The sequence below is a fragment of the Cryptotermes secundus genome, unplaced genomic scaffold, assembly GCF_002891405.2.
Source record: "Cryptotermes secundus unplaced genomic scaffold, Csec_1.0 scaffold43, whole genome shotgun sequence".
Classification (NCBI taxonomy): domain Eukaryota; kingdom Metazoa; phylum Arthropoda; class Insecta; order Blattodea; family Kalotermitidae; genus Cryptotermes; species Cryptotermes secundus.
The window spans coordinates 618762-641623 of record NW_019723298.1 but is presented as its reverse complement, the minus strand read 5'-3'; the positions used below and the strand labels follow the sequence as shown (position 1 = coordinate 641623).

Sequence of the window (22862 nt, the reverse complement as noted above, 5' to 3'; positions counted from 1 at the left end):
GCACGCACATACAATCGGTCTGCATCAACGATTTGGAGTTGCATTGTGTTCCACAGCAAGAAGTTGTGGAGGAGAGTTTGTCAGAGGAGGAGGGGGAGGTAACAGCAAAGCAACAATCTTCTGATGCAATAAGAGAAATGCTGAAAGCATGGGAAACTGTTGCATCATACATCGAGAAGCATCACCCTAATAAGGCAGTGGCTCTGCGTGCTACAAATTTATTTAATGATAATGCTGTGCCGCATTTTCACCAAATTTTGAAGCGTCGATAAAAACAAATGTCTCTAGAGAGCATTCTAGTAAAAAAGAATTAGATGTGTATCATAAATGATAAACTAATTATTTCAATTTTTTTTTTCTGCAAATCATTCCACATAGAAGAAAAGATGAAGATGATTCATGCTCCTTAACAATGTATATATAATTTTCTTTGAATAAACGTTATACATAAAATTTTTTGAGTATTTTTTCGGAATGGAACACATCGTATTCTACATTAATTTATATGGGAAAAATTGTTTCCCATTACGAGTAAGATTCTGGAACGAATTATGCTCGTTAAGCGAGGTTCCACTGTATTAAATAATAACAACAGGCCTCTGAACACCACATCAGCCACTGTGTATATAATATGTCTGTATAAATGATTACAACTGCCAACTTCCAGATACCATCATATATACAACTTTTAACTAAACTTTTGACTATGTAACTGGTTATTTTAAGACTTCCAACATTTACTGTAATTTATATTTTATACCACTATATATATACTTGGAAGTCTAGTACTGTATTCTATATTTGACATGCAATTCAGTAACAAAAATGTAATGTATTTGCCTGATGATGGCCTTTTGAAGGCCGAAACATGTAGCAAAAGTATCTCCTAGAGCTACACACTTATTATTGATTGTTGTGTTGTGATGGTTTTCAGTAAGAAATAAAATATGCAGTAAGTGTTGTTGCTATCAAGCATTACTGTTTTAAGTGTAATTGGAAGGAGTATGGGGAAAGACACACACATGAATAAGGAAAGAAAATACAAGAGAGGGAGTTCGGAAATTCAGAGGAAGGAGAAAATGAAGGCCATGAAAAGTGGGCCATAATAGGGTCATATAAAACAAGTCACAGCAAGACACTGGGTTTCTTAGGTTTCATGGGGAAGCTTGTCACTTGATTAGGGAGCTGCCATCCTCCTCTCCCCATTGATCTTGTTTGGGATAGAACTTTATATCTCCTGCCTCCCATAAGTTGCTGTCCATGCATCTGGTTTGGAAGGACAGGCTACTGGGCTTCTGAACTTGAATGTGATTACTATTTATTTAATCATATTGTCATCTTGTGAGATCACATCATGTACCCTGGTAAGTGGATATCCATCTTCTACCCTGAAGAAGACAGTATATGTGAAATATTGGTGCAGTCTGTTACACTACACAGTGCCACAATCCAGAAGACGACAATATTAATCTTCATTGCTGTGAAAACTTCAGATCTCATAATGCTCTATAAACCTTCATGGCAGTGTATTCTGCCTTGTACTTGGAAATAAATGAACAAAAGAGTGCTTGTGAAAATTTTATTTATTCACATAATTTATAAAACCATATCCCATTGACAATATCCATTTCCTCTAAAGACATAAAAGAAAATCTATAAAAATAACCCATTTGTCACAACAGTAGTAACAGTAACAATAAAAACTGAGTCATACACAGAATGATCTAGAAAAGCACCTTACGCTAGTGGTATTTCAAATTGTACACCAGAACAGCACATCTGACATGAAAGGCTGTTCAGTGAAATCGCTTCTGTTGCACAGGTTTATGCATGTTAGAAGTATTCTAACCCTTCAAACATAAGTTGGGATAGACTTGTAACTACCCAGAATTAATTCCTGATTAAATATTGACATATTAAATGTACTGGTGCTGGATATTTATTTTCACCTTCTGAACTCATGTTGGGGTGTGAAGTACACGTAATATATTACCATCACACTTTGCAGTACACCTGTATCACCAGTGAACAGCCTATAGTGTAGTCCCAACACATCTGAAGGGTTATACCACACAAAGTGGCAGAAAATGATTCTGCCTTCATCTTTAATATCGCTACATGTGTAGATTACAGGCCATCAAATGTCTTGTATAATCCTCTAGTTGACAAGTATCAAGCGAATTCTGCATGATTTTCATTTCAGAACTACCATGTAAAAGACTAAAAAGATGTATTCAAATTTGGAGTAAATATATTTTCCAGAATGTGTTCTTTGTATTGTATCTTCTGAATGTATGATATATTTAAACCATGAATATTACACCTTTACTGAATCACATATACTATTTTTTCAACAATTAATATTCATGTACTGCTGTGAAAATCAGTAATGTTTAATTAGAGATTTATGTAAGGCATTATTCATATTTAACTATATGAACCATAATTAAATTTTCTTGACCAATGTTGTACCCAATATTAAATTTCTGTGGTATTTTATCTGTAGTTTCAGAAACAAACACAGATGGACAGACATGACTTCACCATCATGTGATATTTTATGCAAGCTGCAAAAACAAGGCACATGTGAAAATGATGCATATACACTGAATCTGAATACAGCACCCTTTTGCAAGAAAAAGGCATTTGTCGTATTTTTCTACCTGTGCATTTCTGCTCAAACTAAGCTGGTGGTTTCATAATTTGGGAATAGCAAATTTTAAATTTCCTAGTATTATGGGGCTGGCAGCTGATTTTAACTAGGGGGTAATGGTACAATTAATATTGAGAAAATTAAACACTCAGACAGCTGGGCTATACAGATCCACCAATACAATGGTACATTGCATCACTAATAAAGATTAGTCACATTTTTAATATAGTGGATCAATTTTTGCTACATCATTCTTAAAGCTGTTGCTTATGTTTCTTTTGATCTATCTGCAACTTGATATACTGGTCTATCTGGTCCACCAGGAATGTCAAAATATGGCATTCTGAATAATTATAGTTTTATCTACCTACCCCTCACAGACAAAGAAAACAATAGTTGGGACTTATATCATGGAAGAACAATTCATCATTCCTTTTTCCTCTCATAGCCAGATTGTGTTACAGAGTAACACTACCAACAGACCTGGCATAGGATGTGGATGTGCTCATGGTTTGCTTGCTAATGCACGACATGAAATCAACGTTGTTCTGATTCAAGATATTTGCAGATACCTGGAAGAACATGAACATACCCAATTAATCCTTTAACTATGTTTCTTTAACATTAAATGGCACATCATTTTGCCCACAAATACCTTATTTGTGAGGTTCAACTGGTTCTCAGAATAAGTGAATGTTTCTGTAAACATCATTAACCCTTTCCCCCCATTTGAAACACCAGGTCCTCCTCAGCTTACACTCTGTTATTTTACAACGTGAAGAATAAACACTATAGATGTGTACATGATCCATAGGCAAAGCTGTAAATGAAGGTTCCTCTGTACTGATGACATTATTCACAATTTACATGCACAAATTGAGAACTAAGCATGTTTATCTTATACTGTAACCTCTAGTATAAATTTCTGCAAACAACTAGAAATTTCAACATCCCCATATGATCATCAATGTACCCACAGTGCACAGACACTCTAAGAAATATAAAATCTTGCCACGTTATTCCATTAGTTCCTATTCTGTAAATTATCCTTTCCTTGAAAATTAGATGGAAATTAAGAAGTACATTAATATTAATATTTGAAGTAAATGCTAATATTATATAAGTATATCAGTGATTTAAATTATATGGAACACAATGTTTGTAGCATTTGAATCCAAGACTGTGAGACAGCTGCAGAAGCAAATGTTTCTGACCGGCATGAGGTACAATGGTTACACATATATCATATTAAAATCTGCACCAGATCTCTTCATTGCCGTCTCAAAAATATACTGACATGGCTCTTCCCCAACTCTTGGCACAAAATCTTCAACTTGAACACATCTGTTCCAAAAAATTGGGGGGCACTAGAATTATAAGAAATCTCAGAAGCAAATTCATTCTTGCAAAGCACAAATGTAATTTAAAATGTTATTCCTTATATACCACTTCTCTTACAGTTTAAACCCTCTAATGAGTATAATCACACTAGTAAGATGGATGCTAGCATATCAGAGAGAGAATCATTGTACCCATACGATACATATTTTCTTTATATCTGATGGCTACAACTAGAATGTGAGTAATTTTGACAACATCTGCCATATTCTGGACAGGGTTTCAATGAAGTGATGCAAACAATGAATGTCAAGAGTGCCCCAGACAATAAGATCGTACCCTTATGATACACTTGTATTTATGGAGGGGGGAATGAAATCTGATGGTTCAGCTGAGCCCCAAATATCCAGGGACAATGATAGCAAAGAATTATTATATATGACTCTGTAGTATCAGACGGTTGTTAGGTCTAGAAAAATAGCTTCCTTGGTAGAGAAAGCAATGAGATAAAAATTTTTAAAAATAAAAATTGTAACTTCTAATATCCTAATATGTGAAGTACAACACCATGAAAGTATTTTCTCACATTTTTAATATTATGAATACACTTTCTGAAAATCAAAACATATTTAATATATTTTTATGGTTACAGCTTACTGGACTGTAGTAAAGTACCAACTCAGTTTTAAGATCACAGACTTCTAGGATGTGATACAGTATATTTTGCAAGAGAAGTACAGTACTAGCACTTCATAGGAATGTCATCACATTCCTAAATACAGCAATCTTAACACCCACTGCTGTAACATCAGATTTCATATAACATGTTTTTAACTCATAAGTCAAATTTGCAATATACATATCTTATAAAAAAACTAGGACTATTATGAAAAGTCATGGTTATACTCCTGAAACACAGTTAAAGCAATACCTCCTGAATATACTTTGCTATCAGCATGCTAATGCATTCTCTGCAATCAAAATATTTTTAAAAAATTATGAACAATGATAAACCAACATGGTCTTGTGATAGTGACAACCATTTAAACTGACATGATTATGCAATGTAGCTTGGCAGTGAGACAATATAAGATAACACAATGTACTAAAAAGGAAAGGTTCAACCTCAACCATATTATATATATATATATATATATTACGACATAATTACAATGAATGGTAACTCCTTTGACTCAATATCTTGCACAGTGAGAAAAACATATTTTGGTGAGCAATAAACCGTTCAAACCAATCCTGGAAATCTACATGATACTGGATCTAATTCCTATACCCCTTGTCCCAACCATATTCTTTAAAATACTGCAAATATGGTGTAATCCTGCAGGAAACACTACTGAGAATGCAAGAAATTCAGCTAGAGAATCTTGAACTTAGTGAAATAAATGGAAATCCCCGGAGGCCACAAGGACTGAAAAGCTTCAAAACTGTACCAACCAACACTGAAATGTGGTATTATCCATCTAGCCTTCTTATATTATCAAAATTAAAAGATAAATTTCAATACAGTGCTCAACACATTTATCCTGCAAATTCAGTGAAGTGAAGCACAGTTGCAAAAACTGTTGACTGTACAGCAAAGGCTTTAATTTCTACTTCATATGTCACTTCCTTGTCTTACATTCAGATGGATAAAACAGCACGTGCTATTAATTTATGAAGAGACAATAAAGATTAGTAATTAAATCGTAAAACCATGTCCTGCATTATTATGCATCAAAGTACTGCAACACATGTTTTGAGCACCATAATGTAATAATATGTGATGTGTCTTTGGGCCAGCTAAAATACTGCTTATAAGAATATGGTCACATATCATACAGTATAAATTCCTCATTGTTTTTCATGTCACACACTACTCTAACACTATTCTTGTTAATGACAGAAAATTCCATTTTCAGTTAAAAGTGTGTCCTATTTATTTGTGGTTTATTTAATGACACCATCAGTATTCGTATTCGTATTTTGGAGGGGGTGGGTTTCCATGTGCACTGCGACCAGTTGTTGATCTATTGTGCATCCCCGTGTAATTATTCTACCAGTCGCCATGCCCTTCCAGTACTGGTGCTCGCTATCAGCCCTGTTCTGCCAGAGGTCGGCCACGTCTCTGGCAGTGGTCCCCGATACTTCCCCATCTACTGGAGGAATTGGAAACTACTTGGGCGGGTAACTTTCGCCTAAGTTTGCTCAGAGGTCTCCTAGAGACATGAGGATCTTTTACGTGCCGTAAATCTACGACACGGGACACACAGCTTAAAGTCCTGGAGGACTTGTTCCCTGAATTTTTCCGCCCTTAAAAATTCCACGACCTCCGCCGGGTTTGAACCCGCGTACCTTGAGTCATAAGGTGAGAACGTTACCCCTAGACTACGGAGGCCGCTGACACCATCAGTAACTCAGGGTATATAGAATCATATTTTTGTTTGATTACAGAATAATGAATTGGAAAGGATGTGGGAATGGCTGTGACCTAATTTCAGGTATTACATGGGCAACTTCTTTGAGGGACTAAGAAAAACCACAAAAAACATCAATCAGGATCACCAGTCTCTGAACTGAGATATGAATAAAGAACCTCCTAAACATAAAGCACAGCTCCACCCATCTCACAATGAAGTTTCAACAAACTGACATATGCCATTAGCAAGCCTGTGCCTACAGTCTCTCCATACAGATGGCTGATTGTCCGTACTTCCCCATATGTAAATTTTTAATTTCAGTTCTGAACAAGACATGCCTACCATTTTAGTCAAATGACAGACTGAAATTTAAATAGCAAGATGCTGGTGCTTCCAGAATTTTCACGATTAAATCATGAATAATGTACATTTAAGATCACTGTCTAGCAATTTGAAAGGGCAAAACTTGGTATACAGTACTGCAGATAATTTGCATAATGAGTAGTGGTACAATACAGTAGCACCATGAATGTAATGGTAGTCTTCTTAGCTGCAACTCTGCCACTGTGCACACAACACCATATAAAGTGCTGACAAATGTCACTGCCACCAACTGCAATGTGAAATAGTACAATTTAAAATTCAGCTCCTTAAAATGCAATGTTTAGAATATGTTTTCTGAAACTGCAAGTATATTCATATATGCAAAATTAGGGTAATTACAGTAACTCATGTCACAGGTCAGCATGCCCCAAAGTGGCAGCTGCAGCTACAGAGAGCCATGAACCTCCTTTCTGGAGGCTACTAAAAGTGCTAATGGTCACATTATCATTCACATAAACTGATAACAGAAGGCCATGTTAAGTTAAACATACAAAGGGGGACCCAAAAATAACCGGAAACGGCCTGTTGCGCGCGCATGCTTTGTAGTTATGAGTTGTGCTGCTAGGTGGTGTTAGCTGGGGGTCTCCCGCAACTGTTAGTGAGCTGGCGTCAGTCTGAGTTAAGTGGTTTGTCTGTGGTGCTCTGTTGTGTGCATTCCTGTTTCAACCCTTTGGCGATTAGTGAGATGGCCGACCAGAAGGAACAAAGAGTGTGCGTGAAATTTTGCTTTCTGTTAGGGAAAACTGCACTTCACTCTTCAAGTCACAGCAAACATTCACGCGGTTTTCTCTTTGGTCATCTCCGAGCAAGCGAGGAACAAATTTTGCAGACACCCGTCTCATGTGCAAACCTTCGGTTAAAATTCGCTGGACCGTGCTCCATGAGATGTTCGTTTCCTCAGAAAGTTGGTCAATGGTCTTTCGATGATCTTCATCAATTTCACGCACACTCTTTGTTCCTTCTGGTCGGCCATCTCACTAATCGCCAAAGGGTTGAAACAGGAACGCACACAACAGAGCACCACAGACAAACCACTTAACTCAGACTGACGCCAGCTCACTAACAGTCGCGGGAGACCCCCAGCTAACACCACCTAGCAGCACAACTCGTAACTACAAAGCATGCACACGCAACAGGTCGTTTCCGGTTATTTTTGGGTCCCCCCTCATACACAGTATAATGGAAAAAGTACAGTACACCCTAATCGACCCAGATAAACTGGACAAAATCTGGCTATGTACGGTTGTGAGGCACTAAGGTTTTGTAGTTAAAATAAAGAACTCGACCCAGATGAACTGGACAAAATCTGGCTATGTACAGTTGTGAGGCACTAAGAAGGTTTTGTCGTTAAAATAAAGAACAACTCCAATATAAAATCCCTTATGAAATTGTTTCTGTGTTTCTATGTTTCCTGCATGTACTGGCCATATATCCTATGGTGTTATTCCATGATTTCAAAATCACAGTTGTTTGTATACACAGATCCCCAAATAGTAACAAGGAAACATTCCTTGAACTGTTAGATGAAGTTGTAAATAAGGTACTAATAAGGGGACAGTTTTTGGTGCCGTGTGGTGATTGGAATATCAGTCTATTAGAGGAAAATACACATCAGAAGGCTGTATTAAGTTTACTGTTATCTAACAATTTACAAAATACGGTTTCATGTCCAACTAGAGTCACTTTTAATTCATGTTCTATGATAGATGTCATGATCAAGAATAAGATATTCTATCACTCAAAGGTTGTGGAATTGGGATTTTCTGACCATTTTGCGTTTGTCATGAACATACTTGTAAATAGCCCTTCCATTTTTTCAGGATATGCTGTAAAAAGACTCTTCTCAAAAAGATGTATTGCCATTTTTAACAATCAGTTAAAAACTGAACTATGGGATGATGTTTATTCTCGATCTGATGTAAATAGAGCCTACAGTTCCTTTTTAACTAAGTTTCTTAAGTACTTTTTGCATATCTTCCCTTTAAAACTTGTGTCAAATAAAAAAAGGGAAAAATCAGGCTGGATTACTAAAGGGATAAAAGTCTCCAGACAGTGACTGCAATTATTACGTTAGTTAAAAGAAAGATGTCTCTGTTTCTACTTTGAATTACATAAAAGAAATATCAGAGAATTTATAAGAAAGTGATATCTGATGCTCGAAAAAGAGAAAATGACAAAATCATTCTAAGGTCAAAGAACCATACTAAAGTACTATGGCAAATAATAAAGAAGGAATCAGGAAATTGTTACAAAGCTAATAATAATATTTCTTTTTAAATAGGCTTTATGTCAGTTACAAATCCCCAGCATATATCTTATCAATTTAATGTTTTCTTTTTTGTTGATAACATGGATAAGTTGATAAATCTAAAAAAGGATTGTAATCATGATCATATCTCTGTCAATAACATAATACATAATCCAAATTCATTGTTTCTGAAGCTGATTCTTTGTACTTTCTGTATCTGCTGTTACTTTCAACCTCCAAGATCCTAGCTTAATCCCTGCTTACCCTGTGACCTTCATATGCATGCTGAGCCAACCTGGATTTCTCTAGAAGACCCTGCTTGAGAGTGTGCCTGTGTTCACGGATTCGCACAGCCAGCGGTCTACCGCTTTCACCAATGTAGCTTTTGCCACATTCACAGGGAATGCTATAGACGCTCTGTGCTGTCTGTTGAAGATCCCTTTTTGGTCTTGTTCTCACGAGCGAAGATCGTAAAGTGTGTGTAGCTTTGAAGACAGTCCTGATATTATACTGGTTCCCTATGCGCTTGAACTTCTCAGAGATGCCCTTGACATACAGGATATAAACCGTGCCAAAAAGCTTTTCCTCTTTTTTCTTTTGATGACTAAAGAGACAGATCCAGTCTCTGAAACGTCGTGGTCTTTTGTCTTTTACGAGTACATACCAGATGATGGATGACGTCCAAAATAAGCCAAAAGAAGTACAGTATATACCATCGTCAGAATCCTTTCAAGTCTATCTGAGTAACTAGTATGAACCCGGTATTTACCCTTCATTTAGGAAATTAGAATACCTAAAAATCAGTTTGGCCAAAACCCTGAACCATATAACCTTTCTTATGAGGTGCAAATCCCTAGGCATTATTCCAAAGAGCCTCTCAGTTAAGATGCCATATAGTGGTCGGCGTTCTTTCAAGATTACCCAACGGGCCAATATGGCTCTCCTTAGAGATAGGATTCATGCTCATTGGAAGATTAAGTCTTCACAACTTCAGGAGATCCAACAACTAGAGAATTTTCTCATGTCATCAATTAGTAGCTCAGACCAACAGCAAGTCTTTACTGCTGTGGAAAGTTCATTTAGAAACATCTTTAATAAGCAAAAAGGAATCCATATTCACAAGTTCTCCATGCTCAAGAGTTGTCGTGACAAGGTCGGGTCTGACCCAGCTAGTGGTTCTAAAAAATTTGTTCTCAATCTTTCAGAGTACGCTCTTACAGACCACGAGGAGTCAGACCTTAGGAAGGGCTTGAATTTTTCCATAGTAAATCCACACTTCAACTTAGATATGGCATGTGCTGTTGAATCGGTGATTACAAAACTCCCACAGATTTTAGGAATGGAATTCAGATGGAAGGTCAGGTCTATGTTGCAGAAGTCCAAGTCACCCACCTCCAACATAAGGAAGAAGGAGTTGAAAGCTGTGAAGTCCTTGAGGCTCAACAAAGGTATCAGGATCCTGCCAGCAGACAAAGGCAACTGCACTGTAGTGCTAAATGAAATAAAATACAGGGACAAGATTAACACCCTGCTGAAGTCTGGAGTTTATGAACCCCTGGCAAAAGATCCGACAGCCAGGGTTGAGAGAAGAGTTCAGCAAATCCTTGCCAAATATAAAACTGCCCTTCCTGCAAAGGTAAAGCAAAAGCTGACACCATACCACAGCAAGCCCCCACACCCTAAGATTCACAAACCAGACATTCCACTGAGACCCACAGCGAGTTCAATTGGCTCCCCGTGCTATGCCTTGGCTGGCTTCCTACAAGAAATACTGAGCCCTTTGGCCAGCAGATCTGGTATCTTCGTGAAGAATTCCGGCCATTTCATAGAACTGTTAATGTCTGTTAATCTCCGTAGACAGGATATGCTCGCCAGTTTCAATGTGGTCAGTCTTCACCAACGTACCAGTCGACGAAGCCCTTCAGGTCATCAGAAGTAGGCTGGATAATGATAACACGTTGGCAGAATGGTCTGTCGTGAAGGTGGAAGCCATCATGGAACTTCTGGATGTCTGCCTGAGGACCACCTACTTTCAAGGGATGATGGATTCTACCAGCAGAAGGATGGCATGGCAATGGGTAGCTCCCTTTCTCCCATTGTTAGCAACATCTACATGGAACATTTTGAATAACTGGCTGTCGACTCGGCACAGGACAAACTGTCATTGTGGCTCCGATATGTGGATGACACATTTGTGATCTGGCCTCATGGTGCAGAGGGGATACAGAACTTTCTTACACACCTCAACAGTCTGACACTGGCTGTCCAGTTCACTATGGAAATAGAATCAGAGGGAACGATCCCCTTTCTGGACGTTCTGGTCATGAAAAAAGGAACGGCTCTGACCACGAAAGTTTACAGGAAACCCACCCACACTGGCCAATATCTTAATTTCAATTCCAATCACCCCCCCCCCCGCATGTCAAAAGAGGAATTGTTCATAGCCTTCATGATAGAGCTACCACTATATGCCAAGACCGGGTGTTGGAGGTTAACAATCAGACAGGCGACCTTCAACTTAGTGGTTATTCTCAAGGCTTTATTGACTCAGTTATGAGGTCCAAGGGCAGTAGTCATCAAAAGAAAAAAGAGGAAAAGCCTCTTGGCACAGTTTATATCCCATGTCAAGTGCATCTCTGAGAAGTTGAAGTGCATAGGGAACCAGTATAATATTAGGACCGTCTTCAAAGCTACACACACTTTACGATCTTCACTCGTGAGAGCGAGACCAAAAAGGGATCCTCAACAGATGGCACAGTGCGTCTATAGCATTCCCTGTGAATGTGGCAGAAGCTACATTGGTGAAACAGGCAGACCACTGGCTGTGTGAATCTGTGAACACAGGCACAATCTCAAGCAGGGTTTTCTAGAGAAATCCAGGTTGGCTCAGCATGCATATGAAGATGGTCACAGGGTAAGCTGGGATTAAGCTAGGATCTTGGAGGTTGAAAGTAACAGCAGATACAGAAAGTACAAAGAATCAGCTCATATGGCATGTTCAACCAATCCTATCAGCCAACCCAGTTTGGATATTTCTCCCATATGGATTCCTCTCATCAATGAAGAGGTTGACAAATCAAAAATGTAATTTTTTATGAATATTAGTGGCTGCCACTACTCCTGCAAGTTTTGCTCTGGGGATTAGTCTGATACCCGGAAGTCGCCCTGGTGGCACGATTCTTTATTCACACAGATTAGGCATACATTATCCAAGTTTTTACTTTCGTTTTTAACTGAATTCCTGGAATTTAACCTATACTTCTGTTTTTTACATTGTTGACATGCGCATGCTTGGCACAAATGTTCTATCATGTCTTTTACTGTGATTTTATTCTTATCTCCCACTGATGGAACCGGTTGTCGGTTGTTCATAGGTTGTTTTCTACAGACAAAGATTTGTCCAGTGATTGAGACTAGCTCTTTCTAATGGGTCCAACTGATTGGGTTTATCCTTCCCTACCCACCTGAAGACAGAGATAGATCCAGTCTCTGAAATGTCATGATCTTTTGTCTAAAATAAGCCAAAAGAAGTATGAAATTCTGAAAGCTTTAGATAATAAATGATTTGGTTTGGCCATATTTTTAGATCTATCAGAGGCCTTTGACATTATTAATCACAATCTACTGCTTGTGAACCTGGAGCTATATGGGTTCATGCGTGGATGAGTTCATATCTCTCTGACAGAACTCAGTTTGTCAAAATTCAACATGTGGATCAAAAGACCTCTAACTTAAAGACATTTACTTCATCACTCAAGGCCATAAAACATGGCGTACTTCAAGGTTCTGTTTTGGGACCCCTATTATTTTTATTGCTCATAAATGATTTGACCCTAGCTATTCATGAGGCTAGTTTCTTATTATTTGCTGATGATACAAATATACTACTTACTGACAATAATCTCTTATCACTAAATGAAAAAATCCTAAATGTTAGGACTCAATTAGAAAATTGGTTCCATGAAAATTATATCACAATAAACATGGGTAAGACTAAAGTATTATTCTTTCAGGGAAGAAGATCTACTCCAATCTATAGACCTGTTTTTGCTTAAATAATAAGGAAATAATTTATTCATCAAATGTAAAATTTTGGGGTATTTGTATTACTGAAAATCTAAGCTGGGAAACTGACACTCAATACATATGCCAAAAGCTCAACAAGACTTTTTGATTAAATCCTTACGTGACTCAGTTAGCCGACCTGTATTAAGAAATGTCTATTTTACTAAGTTCGAATCTGTATTGAAATATGGTATTATTTTTTGGGGTGGGGAGCTTAAGGACTCCAAAACTGTATTTAAAATACAGAAAAAATGTCTAAGAGTGATTAAAGGTGTTAATGATAGAGTATCCTGTAGAAATGTTTGGTGAATTTAAGATTTTAACTGTTACCTCACTATATATATTTGAGATTTTATGTTTTATAATAAAGAATAAGATCTATAAAACTCAGTATTCTGACATTCACGGCTACAATACCATACATAAACATAAATTCTATGTCCAATTTTGTAATACCGATTGTTGCAAAAAAAAAAGTGTGATTAATATGGGAACTAAAATATAATTGCCTTCCCCTTGAATTGAAAAGCGTTAAAAATTTTAATGTTTTTAAGAGGAAACTAAAAAATTATTTGTTGTGTGCACTTTCTATTCTCTTCATGAATTCTTTAACTGATGTTGGACTGGCAACTAGCTTGTTAAGTGTCTTTTGGTTTGCAATTTTTAATACTGTGTTTACATATTTTATATTACTGACATTTTTCTTTTGGTCTTCTGTATTTTTATTGTTATGTTCCTTATAACGGTTGCTATATTATAGTAATAAAACACTGTTTAAATTTTATGTGACTTTGATATGTGATGTATTCGTTATTTCTTGACATGTCCAATTGTATTTATTCACTTCAGTTATGGATGAAAAATAAAATTGAATACCTCTTCACTCAGTTTTGGTGGACATTTGCGATAATGGACACCCATCTCCCCTATTAATCAACCTCACAGACATAATGAAAGTTAATTAACAGCACTTTTAAACTGCTAAATCAAATTTAAAGTAATATTTTAAGGGTTGGGTGACTCAACATTTTTAGTTAAATCACGGCAACTAAGACTGAAAGAGTATGGAACAACTTATACACCCTGGAAGTTCAACACTTACAAACACAAGTCCACTAGCACACCTGATTCTGGACTAGATATCATTTGACATTATCAGAATTCAATTTCCTTGTACCCCATCACCTCCTGTATATGTTGTGGTCTGCCCCTTCCTTTACATGACAAATTTTGGTTAAATTTCATATCACATAATATGAAAACGTGAGCCTAAAAATCTTTTGATCTCTACTGTTCAATTATAGCTATAACTTAGTTATGAGGGGAAAACCTGATATGATGAAGCAAAAACTTATGTCACAATTTTAAATGACGTGCAAAATATAATAGAGACACAGGAATGTCGCTGTACTTTTGTCACTGGTAACTAACTAGGAAACTGCATACTCTAAGAGATTGCATACAGTGTGCCAGGGCATTTTTTTTTTTTTTTGGCAAATGCATCTGCATATATTTCCTTACCAAAGGCTCCCTGGTCAGATGTGTGTATATTCACTATTACCTCAGGGTAATTCAACTTGATTCATTCTGCTTCTTTGCTTCCTTCATGATATCTAGTGCTCCTTCATTCACCAAATGACATGCTAAGTCTTCGCCCAATTTTTCTGCTTCTTCCAGATCTCGGTAGGTCAAATTCCCTGGTGAAATACTGCAGAATAGTTTTGGCATTCTGTAGGGGCACTTCCTAGATAAAGCAATTGACAGAGCAGTTTAATTTACAACTGTGTGACTTTCCAGATTCCATTCTTGACAATTTTCATCCAGTAGTGCAACACTTTCCACAAAGACTTTCTTATACCTTTATATTAGCAGGTGCCACAAAATGACAATATTTTAATCCAATTTACAACTTGGTAACCTAACTTTTGAATGAGTAAGTTCTAAACAATAAATGACAATTGACAAAAAAAAAAATATGAGATTTACTGCTCTGGATGTTCTGTGGTTATGTTTGGAAAAGTGTGGACCAAGCAGTATATTTACCAGGCACACACTTCTTCTGGAATTTTCATATCTCTGAAATCTTCAGAAATCCGATTCTTAACTTGTCCAAACATCACTGACAGCAAGACAACTATATTTGAAGAACAGCTCAGTCAGTGGTGACCAGAGAATGGCCTGAACAAATGGGGAATTCAGGTTCAATTCCAAGCAGGGACAGATTTTTCTCTACTACACCATGTCCAGACTGAATGTGGAGCTCACCAAGCTTCCTATCCAGTGGGTACTGGGGAAACTTTCCCTGGGGGTAGAGTGGGCAGGCATGAAGCTGACCTCTCACCTCTTAGTGCCAAAGTGAAATATGCACGGAGCTATGCTTCCCCTATTATGTCTTCATAGCATGATAATTAAGCATAGGTACAACTTTACCTTTTGTAGGCACTCACAGTATTGCAACTAAACCCCCTGAAGTTCTATAGAGCCATATAAGCTAACCTCACACAAAGCAGTGTTCTCAAGACTTCCCACACTGTATGTAATAATAATATAAAATAAACTACTCTAGACAACAGAAAACAACAACACCTGATGATGCAGGGTCTAGTATATGCAGCTTTTCATTTATTTTTCAAATATAATCTCAAAAGGTCAAACTCTGGCCATGCTGTTATTTCAAAATAATATTCACAGTCACATCTAAATATGAACAAGGGTTTTAAACACCTTTAACTACACAACTTAGTTTCTTAAAAACAGTCAAATTTCTAAGATAACAGAAAAAAGGAAGAGTTTCTTTGTAATTACTCTCATCATACAATACAACAAAACACTATATCTAATAGCAGATAAGTTATCATGCAACAAAAATATACATGATTACCCATGAAAATTATCTTCATTTATGTAAAAAGTAATACAAGACTTGCAGTATTCATTATAGCTATTAGAGGAAGTAACCACACTTTGCCAGTGTCATTATTTCTAAAATGAGGTGTCATTTGTTTAGATATTGACTACCTAACTGATATCACTTGCTCTACAATCCCTCAATGTGAAGAAATGTCACTGTGCCTGACATTTACTGCTTTCAGCAATACAGGAGTTTGAAGTAAATACTACTGGTTATTCCAGAGTTATAAACTGGACAAACACTATGAGTTTACATACTTCAAGAATTATATGGTGAATGGTACTGAATACTGGATCTGCAAGTTTCAAAATTTCATGTAGATGCCCTTACGGTACTTAAAGAATGTTGTATCCAGAAGACTATTAACAGCGTGAGAGTGAAATGAATGTGACATAGTTGAAGGGCAGTGTAGTAAAGGCCAGGCGCAGTCAGGACTTATCTATAAGCTTTTTCTTTAAGAATATTAAAAATAAATTTCTTCTAGACTTGTATTTCTCGAAGGCAATGAATTGGTAACTTCAAACAAATAACCAACTATGGTTACTGACTATGGACCAAACACCAATTCTGACACTAAATGTTGTAGATAAGAGAGTAATGCTCCTGCTTCATATTTGAGAGGTCCTGAGTTCAAATCTTGGCCCACAGGCTGGCTATCTCCACTGCTTTTGTAGTTTTCTCCAGTCCCTCCAGGCAAATGTCAGCACAATACCTCAAATTAGGACATGACCACCACCTCCTTTCCAGTTCCTTACTCACTGATCATTTAATCACTCACCATCATACAGTCTGAGCTACTAATAACAATATTAAACAAGCATTAAAATAAATGTAAAAATAGCCTACTTCTTAACTGAGGAGTAGCACTGAAGAGTTCTTCATTACCCATACAATTATCTGCACCCTATACAGAGGAAATTATACAACAGAACCCCAACACAGAATCTCTTATTGATTCTTATCCTGTCTTTACCTTGGTGGTTCTCCATCTTCATCCTCTTCCTTATACTGCAACCTACACAAAGATGAGTGTCTCAGCATTTTGTTGCCGTCCAAACTCCATACTGCCCCAGTGAGAGAGAGTGTCTGTCCAATCAGTTCAGACTTGACAGCAACTGGCGCTGAACAACCTCCACCAAGTGTCCTTAGGAAGCTTCTTTCTGCTAGTACTCGAAAAGTTGTAGTGCCATGGAATAATGGTTCCAGAAGTCTGAGAGTTGCAAAATCATCTTCTCTGCACTCTATCGCCAGAGCTCCTTGACCCACAGCATATAATAGTTCTTCTGCTTCTAATTTCTATAAGCACAGCATACATGTTTGTTTGTTTGTTCCTCTGTTTGTTTATGGTTTATTTAATGATGCTGTCAGTAAATCAGACTATATAGCACTGAATGTAAGATGATAAGCTATAATGAATTAGAAAGGATGTGAAGGAAGAGACATGGCCTAATTTAAAATACCATCCCAGAATTTGCATGAAGGGGCTGAAGATACTCTGAAGAACCTCAGTAAGGATGTTCAGTCTTCAGGCTCTGTTCTGAATCTAGCTCCTCCGAAATACAAAGTAGTAGTGACACCCAGTCAATTGCAACATTTGATCATTCAAGTTTTGAAAACATCATATGAATGGTAATATTATATCTGGGAGGAAGGGAAATAAAATTGCTTAAGTAAGGTTCATTCTATTTCAGATAGACAGAAATACAATTTAAATCACTGGTATTACACTTTTAAAGAAATGAAGGCCATTCTATAATTGAACCACTACATGACTTTCTTCAGTAATGAATATACAGTACATCTACAGAAAGAATGCATCTGGAAAACCTGTTTATCCCAAACTGGAATACATCTTTCCACTCTTTTTTATTCACATAATCATCTTACTGCAATCCTCAAATGCCGTGAAGTACAAAATAATAATATAAAAACCATATCTGAAGTATTGCTTCCTAAGACAAGATATGCTTACAAAAATATCTGGTTTGAAATTTATGTCCAAGTTAAGTGTACACAAAAATAACATAAAATGAATCTTAAGAAACAGTGTGTGAAGATGGGTATTTAACTCAATTAGCTCATGACAGGGGAACTTAGAAGTTGGGAATTTATAGACCACATGCCACTGACCATGACAAAGATGCAAATGATGAACATAATTATTCATGATAAAAATTTTTAAAAATAAAAATATAACAAAATTAAATGGAGAATGGAAGAGCAATGCGAAAAGATAAAAAAAAGGTAACGCTGTCCCAGTAACAGGCCATGAAGGTCCATAGGAGTGTGAGAGGTTGAGGCTCCCACATCTTCTAGACCAGCCCTGTCCAACGCGGCACCAATGGTATATTTTTCTGGCGCCCTATGTAACCACATATAATTGAGCCGATTTTTAATATTAATTCAAATTCTAAGACAAAAGACATTTTTGAACGTCTGAGTACTGTTAAATATTTTCGAAAATTTTTATTATTATTATTATTGTTGTTTTTTAGCAGCAGCAGTGGCAGCGGTAGTAGTAGTAGTAGTAGTAGTAGTAGTAGTAGTAGTAGTAGTAGTGTGGTGGTACCCACACCTCCAAAGGCATCAGTGAATTGTGCCCGAGTACATAAGAATGTTGGACAGCAGTGTCCTAGACAGTTGGCTCACAGATGGTGGTCAGGTTGTCAGCCTTATGCATTGGCCACCCTTTACCCCCCCCCAGGAAAATTCCTGATACTCATTTCTGTTAGAGGTTGAGTCAACCCCTGGGCCACAGTGCAGCTGGGAAAATCAGGTCAATTGAAAAGTCCAATGACCTCATCGGGATTCAATCCCACAACCTTCCAGCTTGTAGCATAATGACTCAACCAACTATCCTGTGTCCCCACAATACTAAAAGATGCTGAAGGAAAATGGCATATTTATATGCTGGAAATGTTTTAAATGAATAGAGGGAACCGAAAGTGTAGGAACTTCACCATTGTTCTATGTGTATCATTTCTATGGTATCCAGTTCTACAAATACAAAGCATATGCTCCTCTTGTATCAAAGACATGATTACCAATGAAATACAGATATCAGAAATAAGTTAAGTGTTCAAAATACTGACAGTGAAATTGACTACCAAATTAATTGCCCATAACATATATACAGAATGAAGCCAAGGAGAATTCTGTAGCATGCAGTAGAACCATTACAAAATAGAGATGATGGTTTATAATTAATTTTCTAAAAATGCTTACATTAAATTTAATATTTCTCAGAAGGTAATGGGACAATTTTGGACCAACAAAGTAATTCATATATCTTTGTACATCTCAATAAACAAGTCCAGCCCTAATTAATATTGTAACTTTCATGCTTCAACTTATCATTCAGTTGGATTAAAATGTGCTTTAATTTCATAGATTCAAAACTCAAAAAAAAAAAAGGATGTAGGTAGGCAAAAATTTATGAGATCATTTATAATTATGAGAATCCACATTTCAGTACTCACCTGACTGATTCTCTTCTCCCATCCCATTCTTGATAAGCCAGCAGATGCAAGGACTACAGCTGCATATGTTTCCCCATTATCTAACTTATTCAGTCTTGTATTGAGGTTACCACGAATATTTTCAACTTTGAGTTCTGGGTAACTTCTGTTCAGCTGTGCTGTTCGCCTTAAGGAACTTGTTCCTGAAAATCAAGTCAACAAAATAGTAACCTTCATATAATAACGAACAATTCAAAGAAGTAATGAATTAAACTTGCTTACCTATAACACTGCCCTTTGGTAAAGATTTCAGAGTCTTCCCTTCATGTTTTGGATGCAAAACAAGTGCATCCCGTGGGTCTTCTCGCCTAAAACCAACAGAGATAACAGACTGATTTTTCACCTCCAAGAGATGGAGTTATCTGAATTTCTTAATGGGAAACATGGATTATTAAAAAAAATCAATTCTACATCACAGCCAACAAAACATCCTCAAATAAGGAAACCACACTTTCTATCCTGATTTCCCTGGTAATTCATGGCTACTCAGAATTCATCTACTGACAAGGAAAAGACAGTTAAAATATAGTCGGCATTAATGATTAAGAATTACTGTAACTGCCCCTTTTGTGTTCAGTAGTTTGCACCCTTCAGTACATTTGTAGTTTTCATGGTGGTGAACATTTAGATTGTGGTCCTCTGGGTTGACATCATGTAGCTGGATAACCCTTAAGATGGATGTAACAGGTTCCTCCAAAACACTGGTTACAACCTACCACACTGTACAGTATCATAACCTAGAAGATCAAAATTTAAATGTATCATTTTATGCTTTTTATGTTGTAGCCATGTGTACATTTGTGAATAAGCACAATTTGAAATACTAAATATTTCAATAATACAAGCACACCACCAACATTCTAACAGAACCTGACAATTTAGTACTGCTAATATGAAAACCCATCACTGGATATGATCTTGGGCATGTTCCATCCACCTCCCATTATCACAAACAATAGTCCCTACATCCATCCTCATGTCATCCCCTCACTGCCTCCTCTCATTTTCAAGTGGTTTTCTCCAAAGGGGTATCCCCTGTAAAATTCTGTAAGCAGTTCTATTCTTCACTGTCACTTCTACATCATAATTATATTAATAAATAAACTGAGTGAATAGGAATTCTATTCTTTTGGCCACAAGGTACTGCAATTCATAAAATGACTTCTCGATAGACATGGCTTCATTACTGCAAGAATGAGAAGGCAAACAACTATACATGTCCCACATTCCATAGTTATATTATGCTATAGGCATGGCCACATGATAATGTAAAGATTACTGACATTTAGGGCAGTTATTTTTCCACTATCCATAAACACTTATGCTATTGAGGTCCATCATAATTTCATTGCAATGTCACTGCTCACTCACTAGCAGTCAATTCTTTTGTCTCATTCTCTTATCACTAAACTTAACTGAACACTGACTTACTACCCTAGCTCACTGATTCCCTAATAGACTGTGCTGACTATCTCGACACTGGCAGGCATACAATTCACTCATATGTTCTGCTCACCACACAGAACAGAACTGAGGTCCGCTTATGGGAAAGCTTTATAGGTGTGGCATCCTTCAGGAAATTTCTTGTGCCTACATAAATGATCACAGGCTCTCTCATCAACTGAGTGGTCTGAAACAATCTAGAATGGGGAGAGGTCCTGATGTTCTGATCAAATGATAGGTGCATGCAGGCCAGACCCCCTCACTCCTGTACAGCTTTAAAGCAGTTACATGAAGTGAAAGATACACAGTGTCGACCTATGACACTATGTATCTTTCATTTCACATAACTGCTTTAAAACTATAATAATTATGAGTTTATTTCTTTCTAGACAAGACAACTAGGCATATAAATGAGCATGTATAGATATAGACATGCATGTAAAACCATACAACTCCAAGCACCACCATTCACAGACACAATCTTCCCTCAAGGGAGCAATGGTAACACTGAATGCTTCTGACCCTTACAACTGTTATCATATCCATTCATACAGTGAAATTATAACCCTCTGCACATCACACACCAATTAAACAAACTTAAGACTTGTATTAAAATCACTATAGATGAAGAGATCAGCTAGTTGTTAATAAATTAGTATAACATTTCTGACAATAGATGGCATCAAATGTGAAATACAAATTTAGAGAAAACAACAACCTTCCACAAAAAATGTTTCTGTTGCTGTCTGAAGATAATTTGAGGAACATACTGTGGGTTTTCCTGTGCACCTGATTTTAGCACCAAGCAGCCTTGGCATTACTAGTTGTAGTTCTATGGGGGGACTTGGCAGTCAAAGGTGTAATACAGTATGCAAGTTATTAACATACAGCAACAAGTGATTCTCCTGATCTACTTACTTCAGAATTGCTCCTATGCACAGGCCATCTGGCAGTGTTGTTGGTAGATCCTTTAGAGAGTGAACCACAAAATCGACATCTTGCTGTTCTAAAGCAATCTCTAATTCTTTAGTAAATAAACTTTTTTCACCTATTTTTGGCAAAGCTTTGTTTAAAATTTGATCACCCATAGTTGACATTTCAACTGCAATACAAGTCATAAAACAAACTGTCATGAAACAATAAACTTTTCAAAAGATTTCCAATGTATACATTTTGCTTAAACTGTATTATTCTGCACATATCAAATAACAGATTACTTACCTATTTCATATGTTTTCTCGGGATTCAAATTTTTCAAGCACTCAATAACATATCTGGTTTGTATTAGGGCTAACTGAAATGGAAAAGAAGTCTCAAAATGTAATTCTTTAATAACAGAAATGTACTGAAGTTGTAAATATTAACAGTTCATAAATTAATTACCATGATTAATTAAATTAGATTTTTTTGTTATGCAGTTAATGGAATTACAACTTCTTACTTGGCTCCGTCTTGATCCAATTCTAATATTTTCCTTCTTCTCTGGTACAGCATGTTTAAAAAACTGATTTGCTCCGGTCAACATCTCTAGTTTGTACTTTCTAAGGTTGCAGAAATCGGTCGACTTTATGTAACGCAGAAACTAATAAAAATATTTTAACACAGTTACTGACACTGCAGTAGAATGTGTAACGTAATGCTATATAGGTAACAAATTAACACACATTCTCATCCCAGCGCCATTATAATATACGTTTCTGTTTTCAAAACCACTTATATCGGTACTGTCGGTACCCCACATCCACTCTTTCCTGCCTCAATTTCTGCAAGTAGTCGACCTCGATCAGCCTGGTCGCTTTCACAACCTTCACAACGTATTTGTCGAAATCGGTCGACATGGTCGAGATTCTGTCGTCAGGTAATGACGTCATCCCTCCTATCGATA

General features: G+C 36.8%; 2 protein-coding genes across 4 annotated transcripts; one reads left to right on the top strand and one right to left on the bottom strand.

Annotated features, from left to right (window-relative positions):
• Positions 1–6317: 6317 nt before the first annotated feature.
• On the bottom strand, positions 6318–22790 carry LOC111861661 (porphobilinogen deaminase). Of its 3 annotated transcripts, none has more exons than XR_002842288.2 (8): positions 22419–22790; positions 22199–22271; positions 21896–22079; positions 19757–19842; positions 19496–19677; positions 16990–17312; positions 14627–14849; positions 6318–7021 (listed from the first exon to the last, which is right to left on the bottom strand). XR_002842288.2 is itself a non-coding variant. In XM_023846408.2 (8 exons), the coding sequence occupies exons 1-7, from the start codon at positions 22500–22502 to the stop codon at positions 14678–14680; spliced, it is 1104 nt and encodes a 367-aa protein (XP_023702176.1). In that variant the 5' UTR covers positions 22503–22790; the 3' UTR covers positions 6318–7021; positions 14667–14677. The 3 variants fall into 3 exon arrangements, 1 of the variants encoding a protein (XP_023702176.1); XR_002842289.1 differs by having other exon boundaries at positions 22361–22452; XM_023846408.2 differs by having other exon boundaries at positions 14667–14849.
• On the top strand, positions 9975–10979 carry LOC111861618. The gene has a single exon (XM_023846331.1). It carries the CDS (start codon positions 9975–9977, stop codon positions 10977–10979), a length of 1005 nt encoding a protein of 334 aa, XP_023702099.1.
• Positions 22791–22862: the final 72 nt, after the last annotated feature.